Source organism: Cyprinodon variegatus, unplaced genomic scaffold (genome assembly GCF_000732505.1).
Source record: "Cyprinodon variegatus isolate N-32 unplaced genomic scaffold, C_variegatus-1.0 Scaffold903, whole genome shotgun sequence".
NCBI lineage: Eukaryota > Metazoa > Chordata > Actinopteri > Cyprinodontiformes > Cyprinodontidae > Cyprinodon > Cyprinodon variegatus.
In genome coordinates this window covers 40585-64097 of record NW_015151356.1, presented here as the reverse complement: position 1 = coordinate 64097, position 23513 = coordinate 40585, and the positions used below count along the sequence as shown (strand labels likewise).

General features: G+C 37.1%; 1 protein-coding gene across 2 annotated transcripts in view; it reads left to right on the top strand.

The window, feature by feature from the left end:
• pde2a (phosphodiesterase 2A) overlaps positions 1 to 16879 on the top strand; it is a 236914-nt gene extending 220035 nt beyond the window's left edge. For both annotated transcript variants that reach the window (XM_015398005.1, XM_015398006.1), the window contains exons 18-31: positions 2299 to 2473; positions 4239 to 4351; positions 5362 to 5439; positions 5525 to 5647; positions 5750 to 5820; positions 7658 to 7780; positions 7868 to 7955; positions 8362 to 8409; positions 8670 to 8744; positions 8843 to 8942; positions 13710 to 13822; positions 14460 to 14498; positions 14622 to 14728; positions 15507 to 16879. In XM_015398005.1, coding sequence (XP_015253491.1) covers positions 2299 to 2473; positions 4239 to 4351; positions 5362 to 5439; positions 5525 to 5647; positions 5750 to 5820; positions 7658 to 7780; positions 7868 to 7955; positions 8362 to 8409; positions 8670 to 8744; positions 8843 to 8942; positions 13710 to 13822; positions 14460 to 14498; positions 14622 to 14728; positions 15507 to 15741 — 1488 coding nt within the window. In that variant the 3' untranslated portion in view covers positions 15742 to 16879. The remainder of the gene's footprint in view (positions 1 to 2298; positions 2474 to 4238; positions 4352 to 5361; positions 5440 to 5524; positions 5648 to 5749; positions 5821 to 7657; positions 7781 to 7867; positions 7956 to 8361; positions 8410 to 8669; positions 8745 to 8842; positions 8943 to 13709; positions 13823 to 14459; positions 14499 to 14621; positions 14729 to 15506) is intronic.
• Positions 16880 to 23513: the final 6634 nt, after the last annotated feature.

The window sequence follows — 23513 nt, the reverse complement described above, 5'->3', positions numbered from 1 at the left end:
CAAAGATTGTCACATTTACCCAGAGGTCAGACAGTGCAATACACAAAGAAATTTCAGAGAAAACATTTCGGACCCCACAGCCCTCAGCTCTAATATTAGATGTTAAAGTTCATGACAGTTCTATAAGGTAAAGAATGAACCAGCAGGACTTGTTTGGAAAGGTTGTAAAGAATCCTAATTTCAGTACAAGGAAAATGGCAGCATTGCTGAAGTTTGCAAAGGTACGTGTGAACATACAATCGCACCATCGCAAATACAACCGTATTTTAGCCACAAGGTACAGAAAATTGATGAGATACAAACAGTCTATTTTAGAGCTACATGACATGGTGAACCTGATGGGAAAGATGTGAACTCAGGTGAGCATTGAGATTGTTTTCATTTAAAAGGAATACAAGGCAACAAAAATAGGCAGTCACATTAAAAGCTGAGCTTGTAGCTCTGACTAGGAGAGAAGCAGGGCTTAACGCTGGAAAAGTGGCCAATATTGGCCAGCTACAAGTAAATCCCTAAGCTTAAAAAGTTTATTTGACTTTTTATCTTTTTTATAAACTTGCAACTGGCAAGTCATTTCTTGCTTAAAAACACCTTTACGACTTATTTTGTGATAAACTTGAGGTACTTAAGCACAGGAGCTGTACACAAAGCACTCCTCAGCATGCCCAGAATGTACTGGGTCTGTAGTGCTATCAACGTCCCATAGAGTAAAGCCCTTGAAATGGCAATTAACAGGGAAAATACCTATGGAAATGCTATCCACTATTTCAAAAGCCCCAAGGTTTTGAGTGGCTATAGAAAAGGGGCTTAAAATGAAAGCTGTTTTTTTCCCCCAGTTTTTATTGGCATTACACTTTCACAAGTACAGATAAATGAAATGAACTCTTCACATTTAGCCCATCCTCATGGGGAGCAGTGGGCTGCCATTGTGTGGCGCCCAGGGTGCAGTGTGGGGGTTAAGGGTCTTTGCTCAGGGACTCAGAGTGGCAGCCTGTGGGAGTAGGGCTTGAACTCAGAAACTCAGGATTCCAGGCTCTAGGCCCAAACCACTAGGACGGCCAGCATCCCAGCTGATGTCTCTCTCCAGGATTGTGTCTCAGCCAAACTGAGAACCAGGCCATATTAAGCTAACATGAAAATAAAATAAAATCAGAAAGAACATAAAGTTAGGGGGTCAAACTGAGAAATACAGCACAATTGGAGAATATGAGCAGAATAAAGCAGATTGATGAAAAGCGGTCCCTATGTCTTCCAGCAGCCGAAGCCTATAGCAACATATAGAGATGGATTAGGAAAGCTTGAGCCACTCTAAATGTGGAAGTAATTCTAATAAAATAGTGTTTTCTAACTCTATTCAAACCTGCAAGACCTCCAAGATTATGCAAATGTAGAAAAAAAAAATTTTATGCATAGGTATGAAGTTGTTACACTATTCAACCATTGAATCGCTGCTTCCGGGTTTCTAAGCGTACATCCTAGGAACCTATCTGGCTGCCCTCATCACAATGAAGCTCTATGCTTTGGTGCAAGCTCAAAACAGTTTTCCTTCACATGATATAAAACTGATACAATAATGTGTTATTCCTCTCAAAAATAACTCTAATAGTAGATAAAAACAAAGATATTATTGTTTAGAAAAAAAAATAAATGATGCAAGAATATTAAATTGATTCAATTTTCTGAAGCAAAACATTATCAAGAGTGACTGGATTGATGCAAGCAAGTACAGACCATGAGGGGTCAATAAGTAGTTCAATGATTGTGGCATTAATGTAGATAATATATTACACCAGGATTTAACCCAGTTTGACAATAAATTAGGAAGTCGCTTTGGGAAGAATGATAATCTTACCTTCCAATAAAGCTTCAGAGACTTTTATGGTAAATGCTAATATGCAGTGAAGCAGTTGTGTGGGCACATGGTGGCTCACTCCCTTACAATATCCCTTTATGCTGAGTTTGTTTCTTGTCTGATGCCACATATTTGCCTTTGTAAAGGTCTTTTTTTTCCTGCATTGTGGCTTATCTAGCATGTTCCTTCTGGCCTAGTTGTCTCAGATTAATTCAGAAGTGTTTGCAGCATCACCAAAAAGAAAGAATGAAAGAAACTGGGGCATTTTATGCATTTTTTAGAAAGTTGCCATGTGACAAACATAGCCTGCTAGTTGAGAGACTGAGCTGCTTGTCAACTGCTGACTCAGTGCAACAGCTTGGGTCTGATATTTATTAGCTAAATGTGTTTTGAAAAGAAAAAAAAACTTTTGAGGACATTATGAGAACTGTCTGTGCCTCTGATTGCAGAACGAGTTTCGGATCCCAGCCGATCAGGGCATCGCAGGCCATGTTGCAACCACCGGTCAAATTTTAAACATTAAGGATGCATACTCCCACCCTCTGTTCTACCGCGGCGTTGATGACAGCACAGGCTTCAGGACCCGCAACATCCTCTGCTTCCCCATCAAAGATGAAAACAACGGTAAGAAGGAAGTGACCAAGTGGTTGCAGCCATACAAAAGTTTTCTTACTTTGGTTTACATTTTGTCAGATTGAAAGCAAAAAATTACAGGTATTTTATTGGAAATGTTATGGGACACAAGCACAAAGCCAAATATGCGACTCTAGAAAAATAGATCTTACGTCTAAATAAAGTCTTTCTTTATAGTGAAATGTGAATAATTAATCTAAAACTATAAAGTGGAGTAATAATAAACATGATTTCCAATTGTATATAAAGAAAATTACTGAGAAAAATTTAGGATTGCACATTTTTAGTTGGAACTTTATGAAAGCAAAACAGTAAAGCCTATGGATAATGTGCAGGCAGAAACAAGGTAATACCTCCTGTTGGGAAGAGCATAATCTCATGCCAATTGTTGCCACTTTAGAGATAATCCTCAGAACACAATAATAGCACCCGAGGTCTATTTTAAAGCATCCATGCACTTAAACCCTGTGATAAAAACCAACAGTATAGATTTTCCTTTAGTGCACAGCAAAATAATGATCACTTTGTCTTTCTAATTTCTTCTCCGCGATTCCTTTAATTCCCGCCTGCATAACAGAGGTGAAAAACTAACATAGTTATTTTTAGCCATGAAGGAATTCATGCATTTTGTTTATCTGCAATGAGGTTCTTGTTATATAACGCCCACTGATACATTGGTGCATTACCTCTTTTATTTGCACAAAATAAATTCAGACAAAAAGACCTCAGTTTGAAGCTGCAGAAAAATCATGAATAAATAGGGAAGGAAAGGAAGGAATGCCGTTTTAGAGTGGGTTATAATGTATATTTCAGTCAAAAAAGGTTTTACTGAACAGATTTAAAGGTGATAATTAGTATGTCACACATTTAATTGCTCCAATAACATAAAAAAAAACTAACTAAAGGGGGAGTGGTGGCCTTCTGGTTAGAGCAGACTGCTTGAAGAAGGCAAGTACCTGTTTTGATCCACACAGACTGCAACTATGGGTCCCTTTGCCTCAGGTAGACTTCAAAGGGATGGGTTCAATGTAAAAGACAGATTTTTCTGGAATGTGCATACGATTAAATGTTTTTCATACTTTGTATTCCATGCTTTCTACTAAAACAGTGCCACACTGCTGTTTAAATAGGTCTCTTTGAAATTTAGTGATTTATTGTAGCAGCTAAAACTACTGGACCTTCTTTTCCAATATCATGTTCTGTTTTTCTCATTTTTACTTGAGTTAACTACCCTCTGCTCCTCTTTTGTCTGAAAAAGTGAAACTACATTTTCACCTAGGTGATTGCTCAGAATAGCACAAAGAGAGCTTACATCACATCCTCGTCCCTAAATGTTAGAGTGCTTAGAGTGCACTTCAAACCCTCTTCACCGAGTTATTTCAGAAATCTCCGCTTCATGTTGAGGGTGCTGCCTAAACTGTTTCTGGGCAGAGCAACTTTGCATTCAGTGTTGTCTGTCTCCTTACTAAAAACTGTCGGGAGTTTAGCTGGATGCTTTAAATTCGGATCTTTTTCTGTGCAATTAGGATCAACCCCAGTGTGAAATTAATCTGAGTTAGCGGAGCTGCTCGACTCCACTTTTGTTCTGCACCTCTGACTGTTGCTTTCGGTGCCCCATTTTTTTTCATTAATCCTCACATCCTTATCTCCCCATTTTTTCATCATCTACTTTCCCTGTCTCCATCTTTCTCACCTAATCTTTTCCTCCCACCATCTTCTCTCTGCTTTTTTTTCCTGAAATTCCTCCATCTCTTAGAGGTGATTGGCGTAGCAGAGCTGGTGAATAAAATGAACGGGCCGTGGTTCAACCGCTTTGATGAGGATCTGGCCACAGCTTTCTCCATCTACTGTGGAATCAGCATCGCCCACGTAAGACTCTGCACCCACTCACAGGCACCTTGAAATCGTTTTTTTTTTTTTTTTAGGTTGGTAATATTGCATTGCAAATAGTCTAAATGAATCTGTTTGAATTTGCATAAAATAAGAGTAAATCAACTCCATACTTAAATAAACAACCACTAATGTGGAGAAAATAAAACCTGCAAAAATCATTTAAAGCATCTTCAAAACATTTTTTTTTCCAGAAAAATAAAATTTTTGATCACTTTAATTAGGTTGGAGCCTAGTTGGTTAGATAAGACCAATTCAGCAGAAGCAAAACATCAACCAAAGGTAATGACAGGAGTGCTGGCCAGGTAAAGGTAATGCCCAGTAGCTTTACCTGGTTTTTAAACGTAGTTTTTCACATGTAAGAAAGTATGACTGGGCTGGGCTGTTTTGATACCCAAAACAGTTTTACAAAAAAATAGATTTATTCTGTTTGCAGCCCAAGGAGTGCAATCTGGAAATCAGAGTAATGATTTTATATTTTCTTTAAAACTAAAAGGAAGGAAGGATCAAATGAAATGAAGGGAAGATAAAATTAAAGTTAACACTGATTTTTAACTGGGGGGAAATCATGAATTCATTGAAATTACTGCTCTGAAATATTTTATTCAGATTAGCCAGTTCGCTTTGGTATTAATCAGCGCTTGCAGAATGTGACCTTTTGTTGACTGCAGGTATTCAATAGGATATCTACACTCCATAAAGATGTGTAATTGGAAAAATAACTGCCTTCAAGAAGAATCATTAGTCATTCAAAGATGAGCAAATATACTATTAGCCGAAGCCTGTTGCTTAACAGGGTAGCAAGCTTTGTACTGATGTGGTAGCTGTGATCAGCTATGTTTAACTGTCTTATATCAGATCATAGGAAAGTCAGTATTCAATAAAGGAGCAGGATAATGTGGATCTTCAGTATATCATCACATCGGCTTATTTGTCTTTATAATCAAATTCCTTCATGTTTGTCTGTGTTTTTTTTTTTTATTCTTTAGTCTCTGCTCTACAAGAAAGTGCATGAGGCTCAGTTCAGGTCCACGCTTGCCAATGAAATGATGATGTACCACATGAAGGTAAACAAACATCCATCTACAATACTCGGCATGCCCTGCCTACAGTGTTTTCAGTGTCTTATCATGCCGCATGCACATGCTGCAGGTGTCAGAGGAGGAGGTGACTAAGCTGCTTGTGACTGGGATCGAACCTGTGAAGGAGATTCATCCATGTTTCGCAGAGTTCACGTACACGCCCCGTTCCCTTCCTGACGACACCACACCTCATGTGAGAGAAAGGGAAAGAGGGTTGTGAGAAGAAAGGAGCGAGAACAATCGGAAAAAACAAACCGGAGAAATGAATAATGAAATCTGCCGTGTGTGTCTGCAGGGCGTTCTGAGCATGTTTGAAGATATGGGCTTCATCAACACGTACAAGATTGACCTGAATACTCTGGCCAGGTTAGACTCCTCCATCGATCTATGCTCTGAACATGACAGGGAGAGAACTGCCTGCTTTTATAGTATTTTAGACACTAACAGTAATTGGATCTCTGGTTTCTGAAACATTGCTGGCTTTTTAATGTAGTAACCAGCCTATTTTGATTATTTTTCTCAACACATTCTACAGAAATGACTGCATTTACATGATTGTAGATGGTGAATAAAGCAAGATGAAATAAAATGCATGAAAAGGAATTTGATTGTCACTAAATACAAAGCTTTGGTTTATAAAGCCAGCCTACACATTACTCTATAAATCAAGGTCTATAACAGCAGCCATCTGTACTTATTTGGGTTACGCAGAGCATCAATTTATTCTTGCCATATCTCAGCAAAGGTAACCTTGAACCTTTCAAAATGGTTCAGCCCTACCACCTGGCTTAATTTGGCATAAGAGACTTAGAAGCTAAATGCTTTCCTTTTCCTACATCCACCAGAAATCCAGCAGTTCTAGATCAGAGTTTAGTGAAATTATCAGGCGTATTTTTTCATTGCTATCGATCAGCTTCTTTCACCATATTTATTATTAGGGCTGCAACTAACAACTATTTGTCTAATTGATTCATCTGTCAATTCTTTTTTCGATTAATAATCAAAGCAAAATGTTTTTTTTACAGAATTCAAACCAGGTGAAACTAAAACTTTGCCACTTGTGGCGTTCTGGATAGAATATATTGACATTTTAAATTTTAAATGCAAAATATTTACATATTTCTCTACAATTTTGATATAATTAATGCTCTAAAATGGTTTCTCTCTCAGCTAAAGACATGTTTTAAAGTCTCTATACTGCACTTAACAATTAAGCGATTATTAAATTAGTTGATCGTTATGTCAATATTCGATTAATCCGATCGATTGTTTCATCCCTAATTGATTCATACCTGTCATAAAAATGTTTGCATATCTGTAAAATTCTGCTTTTTGTTTGGAAATATTCAGACAATAAATAGTTTATAAGGGAATTCTACTTCAGCTTTATTTGGTAGGAATTGACCAGTTTTGATTTAACATGCTCTCATATATCTTCTCTTTACTATTTCATTCCAGTTGTATGTCTAAAAACATGTCTTGTTTTTGGTTTTATTTATTAATCTTAGTATGCACAGCACTTTGACTAATTTGATTTGGATTTTTAGATTCTTTAATCTAAATATTCTATCCTGTGTAGACATGAATAACTATGAGGTTCTCAGTCTAAGATAACAGATAAAAATGTTATGGTTTGCTGATGTCATTCTGTTTGGACAAAATTAATTAAAGGAAATGTTTCCTCGTAATAGAAGCCTTTTTGACATAAAACACACATCATTATTCCTCCCCCTGTTAAAAGTAATTCAGCAGTTGTTACAGTTAATTAAAAAAAAAGGCATCAATAACAAAATAGCTGCTGGCTAAAAAGTAAGAGCTCTTCAAATGTTAGTTTAATGACTGTCAGTCAAGGGAAAGATCTCAGTAGTGGGCAGTGAAGTAGCTATGTTTTAAATTTAGAGAAATCTAAATGTCATGGAAACGTGATACGAGTAAAATCAAATCAAAATTTATATCAAACTTCAGCGAGAGCTGCTGCTGAGCTTTGATATGCCAGCATTTTCATTAATTTCCTTCCTGCTCTTTCAACTGAAGGAAAGAAGTGCACTTATGCAAACCAGGTCATGATGTTTAAAATGAAATTACATGCTGCAAATAAAAAAATAAGTGGGGAAATGAATTGGCCCTTTAATGGCGCATGTCCCAATGTCACTGGCGACACGATGCGACGCCGGCTGTTATTAAATTCCTGCCTTGGTGACAGGTTCTGTCTGATGGTGAAGAAAGGCTACAGGGACCCCCCCTACCACAACTGGATGCACGCCTTCTCTGTTTCTCACTTCTGCTACCTGCTCTACAAAAACCTAGGGCTGTCCAACTACCTCGAGTAAGCACATATTTCCCAAATATTCCACAAATAAATGTTCTACTTTGCTGAAACTAAAGTGATTTTACTTTTCCTGTTTTTATGCAGAGACATAGAGATTCTTGCTCTCTTTGTTTCCTGTATGTGCCATGACCTGGACCACCGTGGCACCAACAATTCTTTCCAAGTGGACTCGGTGAGAGCATGGACTATATCTTCTTTTTTTATATCAAACATCAGGAAGCGACCTTTAATTTTCGCATTATTCCATAATAATCAAACAGAGTAGGTTTCTTATCTCTTTATATTCCCCTCCTGTGTGGAGTAAAGATGTCACTTCGATGAGCAACCCTGTTGCTCCGCTTCACTTTAATCATACACAGCCCTGCAGCGGGAAATGACTCAAACACAAGCACAGCAACAGAAAGCAGCAAAGGGCATCCGTTAAATCAACAATCTATCAGCATCCCTTTCTGCTTTCTAGGTTTAGAGCCAAGCTGATACAAGCAGTTGGAGAAAAATCAGAGGATGTGGTTTTCCACTGGTGGTAGGGACGCTGTTGAAGGGAATCTGTCTCATTTGTGTCTCTGTTTGACTTTCAGCAATCAGTGCTGGCTGCTCTCTACAGCTCGGAGGGATCTGTAATGGAGGTGATTTAAGCTTGACAAATTTTGATTTTTTTTTTTATCATGGCTGTGTTTATTCAATAATATTAACACAAATTGTTTATTTTTTTTAATTGCCTTTAACCTTCTAAAGTTGTGTGCTATTGTGACATCTAGTGGTCAAAATAAAAAAAGCACTTTAATTTTTTGAAGAGAAGATTGGTGAAAATTTGTTTTGCTTTCTGCATGCAGAACATGGCTGTCATATTATAACTGCTGTCTTTATACTCCATTTGCTTTGACAGAGACACCACTTTGCACAGGCAATTGCTATTCTCAACACACAAGGCTGCAACATCTTTGAGAAATTCTCCAGGAAGGTGAAATACAACAGTTTACTTAAAAGCAATCTGCTGTTCAAGCTTTTTTTTTTTTTTTACACTTGTTCAAGTTTACATTGTGAACTGTTCATTTCTAGGATTACCAGAGGATGTTAGATCTGATGAGAGACATTATTCTGGCTACAGACCTGGCTCATCACCTTCGAATATTCAAGGAATTGCAAAGGATGGCTGATGGTATGTGTTAGTAGTTATTGATGCAAAGCCCTGTAAGGTTTTGGAAGGCTTTGATCAGAATGTAGCTTATATGAAAACTTCCTGATTAGAAGATATTTGAAATATAAAAAGTACTCCTGACATTTAAACACTTTTTCCTGAATACAACATCCCCGATATGTAACCTAATGGTGGCAGCATCATGGTATGGGAATACTTTTTTTGAAATGAAGCTGAGCATACAGCCAGAGCTATGTTATCTCTGGCCGATGTTCTGATCAGTCATTTCTCTCGATAATATCTCGATTTTTTAGTAAAGGAAAATAGTAAGCTCATGGGGATAAATGTCACAGTATCTGGCAACCCTTTGTATACAGCCTGCTAGAACACGAGAAGCAGCTGTTATAGAATTAAGCAATTTGTTAAGTTGCAACTTTGAGGACGTTTTTTTTTTATTTTTTTTTTATTGCATGAATTTGAAGTAAGTGGCTGCGCCTGAAGGCAGCGGCTTGCTATAGCTCCAAACAAATACACAAAGTGCTGGCTGGAGCTTCGGTCACAGTCGATGCAGGTCCAGCAGATTCTGCAACCGTTTCTTCCCTACTGCCATCAGACTGCTGAATTGTTGAAAAACTCTAAATCATGTCACAGACTCTGCATCACACTGATAGCACCAAACCAAAAATACTGCATATTTGCCCCATATATATTAATGCTCTGAACTTCCATATCAATGCGTTTTTTTTGCACCGTTTTTTTTTTTTTTTTTTTTTTCTCCCACACTGTTTACATTTGATCACTGCTGTACTTTATGGAATTAAAATGTTAATTTATTGTCTGAAAATATGTACTAAATGAAACGTCCTTTTGCATACACTCTGTGCAAACAAAATGACAATAAAAGTTGTCTAAGTCTCAGTTTGAAGTACAGTGGCTGTAGCCACTTTTCTTCATGTCAACATCCTTTAGATGGTGGCAGGCAGTGGTACACACTTTTTAATTTGGTCAGCAATGCTGCATACTAAATGCCTTGCAATGTAACTGCCTTGTTATTGAGTTTTCCGGATTCTCATTTCAATGATTAAATCTCACAATTATCTTTTTTTTCATTGTCCTTAAAAAACATCAGTTGAATGTCAAAGAAACAACATTTTTGGAATATGTTTCCTTCATAAGGTTTAAAATACTGTACAAGGCAAACATGACAAACAATTACCCCATGGGCCAATATAGCAATGAAAAAAATCTCCCTATTTTTCACAACACAGGTATGGTAGAGATTAGTGTCTGATGAGGAATCTTTGAAACTAAACTTCATGAATAACCTAAACCTAAATTTAATGAAGAAATGTAAGCAGGACTTGAAAAGGGTTTTCACAGATGTTGTGATTCCTCTCAGAATTGCAAACTGAGGCAACATTTTCCATTTTTTACATAAACAAAACTGGTAGCAATGTACATATATATATATATATATATATATATATATATATATATATATATATATATATATATATATATATATATATATGCAAACCAAACTGTTTCTGTCTTTATTTAACAAAAAAATGTTAAGTCTTATCATTTTTGTTCACTTCATACATTTGTGCTACTCTGTGTCAGTCTATCATATAAAATCCAGTGTAGTTATCACGTTAAAAACGACATTACAATCTGTGGTTATGTGACAAAATGTAGAAAAGTTCAAGTAGTTTGGGTATAGAAAAAACAACAATAAAGTCGTGATTCGGGTTTTCCAATGAACTAATATTTGGAAGAATTGTGGTAAAGCTCACAGCATTCAGCCTCTGCATCCTTAATAATCTCCTACAGTTTCTTACGCCCTCGTGTGACTTAATTAGCTGTAACGTCTAGGCCAGAGGTTAGTCATGCCTGAATGCAACCAATTATGAGTTATCCTGAGTCGAGGCCTCTGAAGTGAATTAAGCTTAAGCTACTAAAGGGATTCAAGGATACACAAAACCTTAAATAAGTTAGACATTTATTTTTACTGCAGACTCTTGAGTTATGGATTTAGAAAGAAACAGGTTAGCAGAATGCAGACAAATGCAGCAGTTAAATATGATCTTTGGAACAGAATTCCAAGGAGAAGAATATAAATTAATTTGTATTTTAAGACACATTTCAATGTCTTTATGTCATTATGGGCCAAGTATCATTATTTTTACCACTTTTCCTTTTCAGATGTGATCATTTCATTTGCTTAGTATGTATAAAAAAGTAAGTAAAATTTTCTACATGACAACAAACTGCTGGTAATTTAGAGCATCATGCCACAGAAAACAAAAGTACATGGAATGTAAGCTCATAATTTAAAGATTTATGTGGTCATTTGGTGGAAGTTGGGAGGAATCTTGTCTTTGTGCAGAAGTTTGAACATCTAACAAACCAGCATGCCTCCAAAAGAGTGGAAAGTGTTAAAATTAGCATTCAGAACAGAAGAACATGACAATTTTTAGCATAAATTGCCATCCAAAAATATTTTAAACAACCTGAAGGCTTAAGGTAGAAGTATTTTGATGCACACTGGTATAACACTCTGCTGTGTCTTTGAAAATGGTTTATTTAAGAATCTTGAATGAAGTCCTGTTGCAGGCAAAGCATGGCTGGTTATAAGCAAAGTTGTTATAGGTGACTAAGCGGGCACTCTCTGGCAGCTTTTAGCAGGTTGTATAGTTATGAGCAGATTTCAAGGGCTTACAAGGTTTAGTCCAGGTCAATGTCCAGAATGACTGAAGCCAAATGAGGTGTATGATGAGGTTAAGGCGAGAACAGGAAAATACAAGAAAACATTAAGCTTGTTGTAGTCTTGGTAAACGGGTACAGAAGAACGCTGGAAGTCTATTCGTTGATTAGTTTTCAATAGTCTGGCACTGGCTGACTTTTGACGGCCCAGCTTATAAAAGCAAATAAACAGCTGTTGCATTTCTGGGGCTCAAGGCTGTGATTTAACCTTTAGGCATTGGTCTACATTCCTACAACTCTAACTGAATAAACTGCCGGCAGCTTCTGAATCCAACACTTTGCACTCGTTTGCGCTTCAGTTAGAGCTGTTCCACAGGTCCATTGAACTACTCAAGTCCTTTGGTTACAGATATTTTGTTAATTGTCCTGAAGCCTGCTCCATTGAGATTTAAAGTGCCTGCTCTCACCACCTGGAAGTACCTGAGCCCTTTCCTTGCCTCAAGCTGCCTCAGCCACCTCATGCCCCAGTTCCTGATGGTGTCCAACAATGGTCTCCAGGTGGATCTGTTTTATGCAGGCACGCAGCTTAAAACTTTTTATGACTCTGTGGTGGCATCAGCCCTCCTCTACGCTGTTGTATGCTGGGCCCCTAGCAGCTCAGAGCGGGACAGAAAGAGAATGATCAAACTGGTGAGAAAGGCTGCTTCTGTCCTAGGCTGCATTCTGGACTCAGTGTTGGAAGTGGCTGAGAGGAGGGTGCTGTCCAAGCTTACATCCATCTTGGATGACACCTTGCACCCTCTGCGCCAGACTGTAGAGGAACTGACCAGCTCCTCTACTGAAAGGCTTTTACACCCTGTTTGTAGGAGGGCTGCCGCAATTCATCCATCCCTACTACAACCAGACTCTACAATGCCACACTACAACGGCAATAACTTGTGCAACGTATAATGTGCAATATACTCTTGATACCCTGAAAAATGTCCTGTTTTTTAAAATATTTTAAATATTTAAATTTTAAATATAAATATCAATCCAAATAAATACCCATGTAAACACCCTGTGCAATAACCCGGTATGATTTTTCTTCCTTTGGCACATTCTTCTTCTTTGACTATTTGAGCTGATCTAACAAGTAAATTTCTCCCCTGTAAGATCAGTTAAGTCAGTCACTCAATCAATCAAATGGAACATCCTCTTGTTCCTGCTCCTCCTGGGTCACAGCCCTCAGAGCTTCTCCATCCTCACGTTTTGAGGATGCTTTTGTTGGTCCAGTCGCCAACCAGTCCAGTTGGGTAAACTCCTGGTAGGACTTTCTGTCTGATGCATCACTGCAGCTGACCTTAAAGGTTCCTACTTCACCACTGCTGACCTCCTGATCTCTAGGCTTCCTTTTGACAATCTGCAGGTCACCCATCAGAACTCTGGGTTTTCGTCTTTCTATTCTTCTTTCAGTCTTGTATATTTCTTGTATATTTGTATATTTCTAGAGAGTAAACGTAATTTCATTTCCCTTGTATGTCTTGTACATATGAAGAAAGCGACAATAAAAGCTGACTTGACTTGACTTGACTTATCCTCGACTCAGGGCCATTTGACCGCCCTGTTCGGGTTGTGTAATGTTTTCTTTTTCATGAACTCCTTGAGGCTTCTGATATCAGCTCTTGAGCATGGGATAATACCTTATTGTCTTTTTATTTTAATTCACTTACCTGTTTTACTTGTTGCCTATTAATCCCCATGGATGTTTAAGTTTCTGTCCATGTTCTTCATTGATATCCGTTGTTCTTTCCTGTCTAGAAAAGCTTCCCATTTCTGTTTGCAATGCCTTATCACTCTTTGCATTTTCAGACAGCAAGTAATTATCAATATATTTTTGTACTTTTCTGTTTTTAGAAAGGGACCCTTGTATTAGAAAAAGTGTGAAATGTGTTTGAACAATAATAGTAATTATAATGGTTATTCTTTTTATTCAACTGTATCTGGGTCTCCTATCTCCGGAATATGGACTATTATGCTCTTCAGATAGTTAGTGCTGGCTTAAAGTATATGTTTTATTGAGAGAGTCTGTGTGTGTTTCAGATGGGTACAATACAAAAAGTCGCACCCACCACTCCTTGCTGCTGTGTCTGTTGATGACTTCATGTGATCTGTCGGACCAAACCAAGGACTGGAAAACAACACGCAAGATTGCGGTCAGTTCACAGCCTAAACTAGCTGCTGTACATCATACAGAACTACCTTGATTGATCTTCTATATAAAGTTCTTCAACTATACATACCTGAATACCAAATATCTGGAATCTTACATGTGTTAATAATATTGAAACCCCAGTATAGTCTCCCCTGTGCACCCACACTACATCTTTGGATTATGTTTTTAATCTTGAACTGCCCCCTTTTCATTGCCAAAACCCCTGTAAACCTTGCCCTAAATCCTACCCTCAATCTGCAAACACCTAACACTCAAATCGAATGCAGTGTAATCCTTGATCCCCCCACCCTAATGAAAGAAAAAACACTACATATTTCTCTTTTATCCAACAGAGATTTCTGTGCTATATCCGGCTTGTTTTGTTCTTAGTCAGTAAATTGATCACTACACTCTCACAATAAAAAAGTAAGCACAGGTGTTGTTTCTATCAGGAAATAGAAAATTTTGTGGAATAAAAAATGTAATCAGCCCATTCGTTTGACCAGTTTTAAGTGATTAGCATATGTAGATTTTTTTTAGTTCCTGGCATAAATCTGCCCGAATGTCATTTTTTTCACCTTTCTGTTAACATGAAACAATGTGTGCGGATATATATGTCTGCTTCTGTTTGTCTACAGGAGCTGATTTACAAGGAGTTCTTCTCTCAAGGAGATCTGGTATGTCTGAGCAGCTGAAATGTTTTTTTTTGTGACTTTTGGCATGTGGCTGAACTTTGCGATTACAGATTATTGAGCTCCGAACTCATGTCTGTGCAATGTGTGTTTGTGGTGCACGCGCAGGAAAAAGCCATGGGGAACAGGCCGAGTGAGATGATGGACAGAGAGAAAGCGTACATCCCAGAGCTACAGATCAGCTTCATGGAGCATATCGCCATGCCCATCTACAAGTACGTACAAACTATGAATCCTTCAGGCAACTTTACTATACTTTCTAACAGCTCATGGCCAGTGAACGAGGAAGTTATGTTTTTATATGCTGCTGACAGGAAATATAAAATAATTTACTTAGATTTATCTTTCTTTTTTCAAGCTTCTTTGTTGTTTGGATTTTGGTGTCTTTACTGTAAACCATATATTTTCTGAAAGCTATTTTCAGTGTTCTTTATATTTAACAATTGACTTGGGCAACTACCCAAGTTATTAGAGGCTCCAACTGATAACTACCATTATTGCATCACAACCATGAGGGAAAAAGGCACAACTCAGGATTCCAAGCTCTCTGCCCTAACCACTAGACCACCACTCCCACTTTTGGACAATTAGTAAAACTTTTCAGAAATTTATAAAAATGTATGAATGAAAATTTATAAAGGGATACAGTCAAAAAAGGTTAGGAAACACTGAGATAAGATACTGACTGCTAATAACAACTGTACCTTATTAATCTGTCAGTTACTTTGTTATCCTGTGTCTTTCTTTCCTTTACTAAACACCTTAAAGGAATGATCATAAACATTTGTATGTAGAGTATGACTATTACAGAACAAATTATTCCTCTTTTCTTTACAAATAATTTTTTGTGTTTTTCTTTTTCACAAGTGATTTTATTATCTAAACTAAAAAAAATTTTCTTTTTTTGACTGCTGGCAACCTCTGTAAAGAATAAAGGCCTTTAACTTTAACAGAAGCCTACCTTAAGCTTCCCCTCCATCTCTGTCCTCACAGGCTGCTGTCTGAACTGTTTCCTGGGGCCACTGAGCTATACGAACGAGTGGCAGCGAATCGCGAGCAGTGGACCAAAGTCTCCCACAAGTTCACAATCCGTGGGTTGCCTAGCAACAACAGCCTGGACTTCCTGGACCAGGAGTACGAGCTGCTTCAGTCGCAGGGAGCCTTCGGGAGCGACGACCACTGCCTGAACGGCTGCCTTGACGACACAGAGGGAGGACAGGGCCAGTGACAAACCGCGGGGCCTCCGACGTGTTTTTCCTGAAGTTTTCCCGTGGTCCAATAAGAGGTGAAGAATACCTTTCTAAAGGCCAACAACAGGCCGATCTCTCTGATGTCAACCACCTGCTGTGCTTAGTGGGCCTTGCAGAATGGAAACTGAAGCAGACGGATGTTCTAAGTTGAGTGGATTTATCTGAGTCACTGTTTTGATGCTTGATGTCGCTTGTGTCAGCCAGTCGAGGAGCCTAAAAGATGACGAGTATCTTTTTACGTCACACCTTCATTCGTCACGCACTGATCCTTCTTGAGATTGTAAAAACACAAGGAACTGACGCATATTCGCACAAACGAGATGGAAACATTCGTAGTTTTGGCAAAGACTCCTTCAACGTGTAACAGTGAGATGATGTGCTATACTTTCTGTTACAGCGTATATTCCTTTCAGTCGCTACAGATCCCACCTGCTGCTTATGAATGCATGATGGACGGACACCTCACCATAAATTCATCTGAGTTCATTTTCCTCATTTGTAAGAAATTAAAGCGTTTGGTTTTTCTCTGCATCACAGCAGGTTTTTGTCTCCACCTCCTCAGAATATATTCAGACAATTCATGATCTCCTTTTGTTCTTCTTCATTCTCCCTCCCTCTCTGTTTCATGCAGTTTAAGGGCAGTTTTAGACAATCACTCATCAACAACACCAGAGGCCATACTTTTAAAAAAAAAATTAAATTGTCACAATGCCACTCATGCAGTGTGGAAAAGTGTTTTGCCCTCATTTAATATTTCCTTTATTTGTCTGTTTTGTCATAATTTAAATGTATCAGATCATCAAAAATGTTTTATATAAGCAGATAGAATGATAAAGTATAAAATAAAATATTTATTTTTTTTGCTCATCTACATAATAAAGGCAATTCAAATCAAATTTGGCCTAGATGAAAAAACAATCCCTGCACTCTGTAACAGGCTTCAACACCTCTCATTTAAAGCTTGCAATAAGTCTTTTAATTTTTTGTGGAGACATTTTTTCCCCTTCATTTTTTTCAGAATTGTTTGACTGAGCCACCTTGAAGCATTTTGTACTGTGATTACTCTGTTTATGGTCGTGCCATGGCCTCTTAATAAAATCAAAACTCAGGATTTGATTTGGCTATGAAAAAATCTTAATTTTGTTCCTTAGTTTGAGTCACTTATTGATGCTGGAGTGTCATGTCACATTTAGCTGATGATCAAAGGTAATAGCTGGACAGTTAAGTCCAGTGAGGGAAGCAAATGTATTTTTGAGAATACATTTTTTGACCTACTGGGTAGCCACTGATATGCTCCTAAAATAAGTTTATTACATCATTCTATCATAGGAAGGTTTCACCTCTGTTCTATGTTTTCCATATGTGGATACTGGCTCCCCCTGTGGACATCTCCAGCCCTAAAGCCTCTCATTTGTCTTTGTACTGTTACCTTTATCAGCCTAATGAATGTGCATTACTTTGCTTCTATTTTATTCTTGCATTTCATTTAGTTATGGTTTGATACTTTGCATTTTAAGATTTGTAGTGTACTTCATGTAGTCTAACAGTTTAAATTGTAATTATTTTTGTGATGTTTTTTTGGGGGGGGGTTTGAGTTTTTCGGCACCAGTGACCTGGGGTAGAGACATGCAAAGGTTCACAGGTCGGATTCGAAACCCAGGTCGCCCACGTCGAGTTCTAAGTCCTCTGTACATGCACGCTAACTACTGCGCCACCTGCACTCCCATTTTGTGATTGTTAAGGTAGTTTCTAAATTAACCAGAGTTTTGTTTGTTTTTTTGTTTTTTTAATAGGACAAGGTTAGTTTGAAGAGTTTGTGTTTTTGTTCTTTAAAGCAGCACTGTGTAACTTTTGACCCAAGTATTACCCTAATTTGAAAAATGCTAAATTATTTTTCAGATCAACGTACAGCTCTTAGCGTATATCGACACTCCATGCAGGCTGCTCTTCTCAAAAAGTTCTCAATGTAAGTAAGAATCCCTAAATGAGTCATGTGACCTAGAGCCAAGCTTTATGACAGTCTAGCTCCCCTTAAACATCAGAGCGAAGCTAGAAGCCAACAAAACAGAAAATACATGCACTTGATCGAACATATTTTTAGTTCTATGGTGTTGACTTTAATCAAGTGGGGTAAATACGGCCTTGTTTTTACGTGTAACTCTGACTTCTCAACCTGCTGGTACAAGGTGGTCTGTTTTAGATTCTAAAACAGGGAAAATATTTAATTTTGCAACAGTGCAGTGTTGAATATTAAGGACCAGGACCAGAAAATGACATATTCAAATTTGAAAAACAGCTATTTTAAATGTAATATTTAAATATTTGTAAGTCACAATGGCTACAAGTTACATTGTTGCTTTAATTAATAAAATATTCATTTGAATTGTTTTACGAATTAACCAATAGACTGCTCTCTAATATAAAAGTATTTTTGATGCTCTGAGACATTTGAACAAAATGGAAAAACAGAAATAAATTGGGGGCGGATACTTACCACATAATTTTTATTTTTAGATCACTTTTTTGTCTGTTTTTCTATTTTTTTTTTCACCAAATAAGTCATTTTAGGACAAAAAAGAAGCCCTTTAAACCATCCATCTCATTCGCTGGTGTAACTGTGCAGTAGAATGTGTTCAATAGAGTGTCAATGAGTGTGTCCAATGGATCTGCCTTATCACGTATCTTTGCTGCCTTTTGTTAGAGCTTTTAATATATAAAAGTGGAATAAAAAGTCTGTTTAGTATGTTTGTTGGATATTTGTATGGACATAGTGTGAGTACCACTGTGTTGACTGAGAACATGTATATTTTGTAAAACTTGTTTAAAGACCTCAAAAGTTGTGTCACTTCTTTTCTATTCCTGCCTGTCTGTGACTCATACATGGAAGCAACATCACGCCCAAACATTGCAGAAAAATTAATCAACAACAGTTTTAGCCATAAAAGAAAACATGAAATCAGTTGATTTCTCAGAATTGTGCCTCATTGAAAAAAAGAGAAAAAAATCTAAAATTTTTATAAATTCTGGGTTTAGGGTGACAGGCTGCCATACTGTAACATTAATGCAGACTAAAACATGCTTCAGAGTTGGAGTGAATGGTAAGCAAATGGAGGACGGAGAAATTGATGCATGCACCTTGAAATAAGTATTCATATATGGTTATATTAATTTACAGACATATTTTAGTGGATTTTTGTTGTGATGGACCAACACAAAGTAAACCCTTTTAAAAACCCTTTTAAAAAAGAGGCAAATATTAGTTTGATTGAACAAAAATGTTCAAGTTCTGTCAATGATTTTAATTTTTTATGTGCGTGTTTCTTCAGGTTTTGTCTGGGCCCTTGAATGCCTCTTGATTTAAACCTTTTCCTTGTGGCTCTGGCTGTATCTTTAGCATTTTTTTTTTTCCACTCAAAGATGATCTCCCTTCATAAGATCAGGTCTGTGTGGCCTCTTAACAGGCTCTGCTCCAGTATGAACTTGCAGTTATCTTAAGCCATCTTAATATCAGTTCTGATTAGTTCCCCTCAGAGGGAAGGTGTCCTCACAGCATGATGCTGCAAACACCATGTGTCCGTGGGGAATGCTGTGCTCTGGGTAATCTCCAGGGCTAAATTAAAGCACACAGTTATTTGCATGAAGGCAAGAATTGTTCCCTCTGATCATTTTCTGTTTCATTCCACAATTTCCCCATTGGGACAATAAAGGGATTTTCTATTCTATTAAATATATTGTACATGTCTCCTCAATAGCCTTTGGCAAAACTCAAACAGGTCTTCTTATGGGTCTCTTTTAATAAATACTTTCTTCTTGGTGCTTTGATTTAAAGGTCACATATGAAGTGTGTTTAACTATAATCATATTTTGTTGGTAGACATTTCCACCTGTGATATAAAATTCTGCAGATACTTCAGAGTAAAAACAGACCAGGCTGTTTATTTGATCAATGCTCACCTTTCCTGGCCTGTACGTTTACAGGAGCAGCCATGTGCTAGTAGGTATGGAGTTGTGCATACCTAAACAAGTGTTGTAAGTTTAACTGATTTTTATTTCTTTTCTTTCCCCCCCAAGAGATATAAAAGTAAGGAGGACTAAAACCAAATAAAAAAAGGTGGAGCTGTGCATTCCAGTGCCTCTTTGCAGTGTTGCATTACTTTGTGTTGGTATATTACACAAAACTCCAATAAGATGCTTCGGGTATACATTTTGCAAGGCACTATAAGTGAATTTGGATCAAAAGAAAAGGAAAAAGGAGAAAGTAAAATCATGCTGATGAAGGAGATTTTTAAAGGATATCATGACGGAAGAGGAAGAGGGTTGATCTGGCTTTATTGCTTCATGAATTAAGGAATACAATTTAAAAGGGCATCAAGGTGCGTAAAATTAGCATCTTGCTCCTCCATTTCTGCCTCAGTCATTTTAGTAACACTTTCATATATTTTGGCTTTCTTCATGTGCATTATGAAGCCTTTTTTCTGTGACATTGCATAGATGCCTACATAAGATAGAATTTACAAAAAAAACTATGCCTCTGGTTAAATTATTGATCAAGGTCTGGTTTTCCAAAGGCTTTTCAAATGTCATCAAGTCATGATGTTTCCATTAAAAAAATGTATAAATTAAATGTTTTTCTTTTCTTTTTCCTCCTCAAATGCTCTTGAGAGTTCAGACCTTTGACTGTTTTCTATATCAGGTCTGTGTTTGTCTGTTAATGTTTGTTATAGAGTCAGGGGTAAATGTGCCAAGCAAACACTTTTTTTTACTTCCTGGCCCAGCTGAGAGATGAAATCCAGACGTGAGTTTAGGAATATTTTGATGTCAGAAGGATGTTGGTGACCATGCTTCATCCTCACAGCTTGTCCAGGAAGTATTAAGCCAATTTACTGTATTTCCTTCCATCACAGCAGGAACAGCGGGACTCAAACCTGTGATGTGATAACATTGTAATGATCACCTGTGACATATTTGCTAAGAGTGGCAAGAATATATAGATATATATATATATATTTGCTGTAAATAACAAAGGTTAAAAGCAAATGTTTTTGATTGTCTTTCATCATTACATAGCAAACTACTGTATTTTATTTCTGTAATGTATTTATAGTGTTTGTTCCTGATTTAGTTTTCTTTTCAGTTTTTCTAAACCATTTTTGAACAACCCACCACCCAAACGTGGACATAGAAGATTGGAGAGTTATATCTGTACAAATGATATAACATATAAGAACACATACTACTTGTTTAAATAGTGCTTTAACTGAGAGGTAAATCTGGTCTTAATTCAGTTATTTGGTCGGTGGCCTCTCAATGCCGGTGATCTGGTTCTTTTTAAGAAGAAAGAAAATGCATTAACTTTTTTTTGTCTTTCTTTCTTGAAATAAATCTAGTGAAAGTTATTTTGCTTGTCGGTGTGTGCTTGTATGTAAACATGTCCCAATATATTCCTGCCATAGAGTATGTCTGAAATTCCATACACCTTTGTATGCTGATGGGACTAAGTCATGCATTGCAAAATGATTTTCAAAAAGATAATTTTGCAATGATCAAGACGTACCATGTTGCATTCTTTGTAAAAATTGGTGAATAGGAAAAAAAATCCCCAGACTTTAGTTTTATAAAAGTGAATAATAGTAGTATCCTTTTTAATTACTTTAATTGGACCCATATCATGTGCAACATGACAAAGAAAACTATCTAAACTATTTTGAGAAGAGTAATAATTTCAAGCTATGAGAGAGGGTGTGTTTGGTTTCATAGGTAGCTAAAACCTTCAGACTCGTGTTTATTAGCAGTAAAAATCCACCTATTGTCTTTAAAGTGCCTTTGAATAACTCCTTTTAATATTTAACTGTTTTAGTGGGGTTTATTGGCACCTTCACTGCATCTCATGGGAAAAAGCCATGGCCTATAGAGAGCACTCAAAGAATCTGATGAATCTGTTTTAAAATATAGTGGTCAGGACAAAACAACCAAGAGTTCAAATTTGCAAAATAGAGTCTACTGGGTAAGGTTAGCAGTAATGGCTTTAGTCAATAGTAACAGTAAAAGAGTAACCTAACTAATTAGTTTTCTCTTTTGGGTAACACCGCTATGTTACTCACACCATAACGGGACTCGTCCATTGAAGTGACTTTTCATAAAAACACATGTATGATAAAGTTGTGTTTGGCTTAAAGTGCAGGGAGAGAGTGTAGGTAATGAGATAGAGACATACAGTAGGTGTTATAATCTGCTGCTCTGGATTTGTTTTTTTCCACCAAGTATTCACTTTGGGTTTTAGGTTAAACTTTGATTTATGTCCTCCTGAGTCATTAGTTTAATTTCCATTTAGTATCTAAGTTTATTTCTAATTATATTGAATCACTGTTCTATTTATTCGTTACTCTCTGTTGCCCCCTTGTTCCACTCTCCTTTCCCCTTGGCTCCCTTCTAGCTACTTCCTTCCATTTCTGCTCCGAATCAGTTGATTACTTGATTCATTGTTCTGTCTAGAATATTTTCTCCTTCTCTGCAGTTGATCTTTGCTGGATTTTCTTAATTTCCTCCTGAAATTCTGTTACCCTCTGTTCTGTTTCCTGTGTTCCTTGGTTTATTATTTCTTGATTTATGCTTCTGTTGCTGCTACTCTAATTATTAAATGTCTAAGAAACCAGTTCAGTCTTTGACTCTGCATGTGGGTCCTCTACCAACCTCCACTAACCCTGTACTAAAGACGGATTACTAAATTACAACATTTCCTACAAATATATGCACTGGGTGAGACACCGTAATTAAAAGGTCCCTTGGATCTCTATCAAATTTTTATCTTTACACTTTTATTTCAACAATGATTTTAAAATGATGGGGTTGCACTTTTTAGTGTCAGTCAAATTAAAATAGGATCACCGTTTTAGGGTTTGCACTGATTGCAGCTTTCTGGTCGATATGTATCGATCTATAAAAAGCCTGACATGATTCCAATTTTGACCGATAACAATATTTCTTTATCAGTTGTTATATGATCTCAATATACCTTTAATTGGTTCAATCTTATTTTAAACAAAATTCCATTCAGTTCATTTATATAGTGCAAATTCACAACAGATGTCATCTCAAGGCACCTTACAAAGATAGTTCAACTAGATTATACAGTCAGATTGGTCCAAATTTTTCTATCTTAGGAAAACCGGCTGATTGCGTTGACTCTTTAGCAATCCTCCACACCGAGCAAGCATGTAGTGACAGTGGAGAGGAAAACTCCCTTTTAACAGGAAGACACATTCAGCAGAGCTAGGCTCAGTATGAGCGGCTATTTGACAAGGTCAACTGGGGTTCAAAAGACAGAAGCAGACATACAGATAGAAGCAGAGATCCAAAAGATAACTGTCAACAGCTCCCCCACTGGCCACTTCAACTAACTACAGTTTTTGGACTTCCTGAAAATAAATAATAAGACAGATTCTTTAAAATACATTACTGCATTATCTGATGATGATCTGCTAAAGTGAAACCTTCTTTTGGGGTAGGAAAACTCTGTAAAAGTAATTTTAAGTTTCCTAAAAATTGGTAAGAGAGGACAGGGTTGTGAGGAAATACTGTTATTTCTTCATATTCAATGCCATATGTCAGCACAAGGTCAAAAGTATGAAGATGAAAATTTCTTGGTAGGTGAAAATTTCAATAACTAGAGTGAGTTTCCTCATTAATGCTCACATAATCCTCTTACTACAGTGAAGTTTCTTTACGACACATAAATCAATTTGAGCCAAAT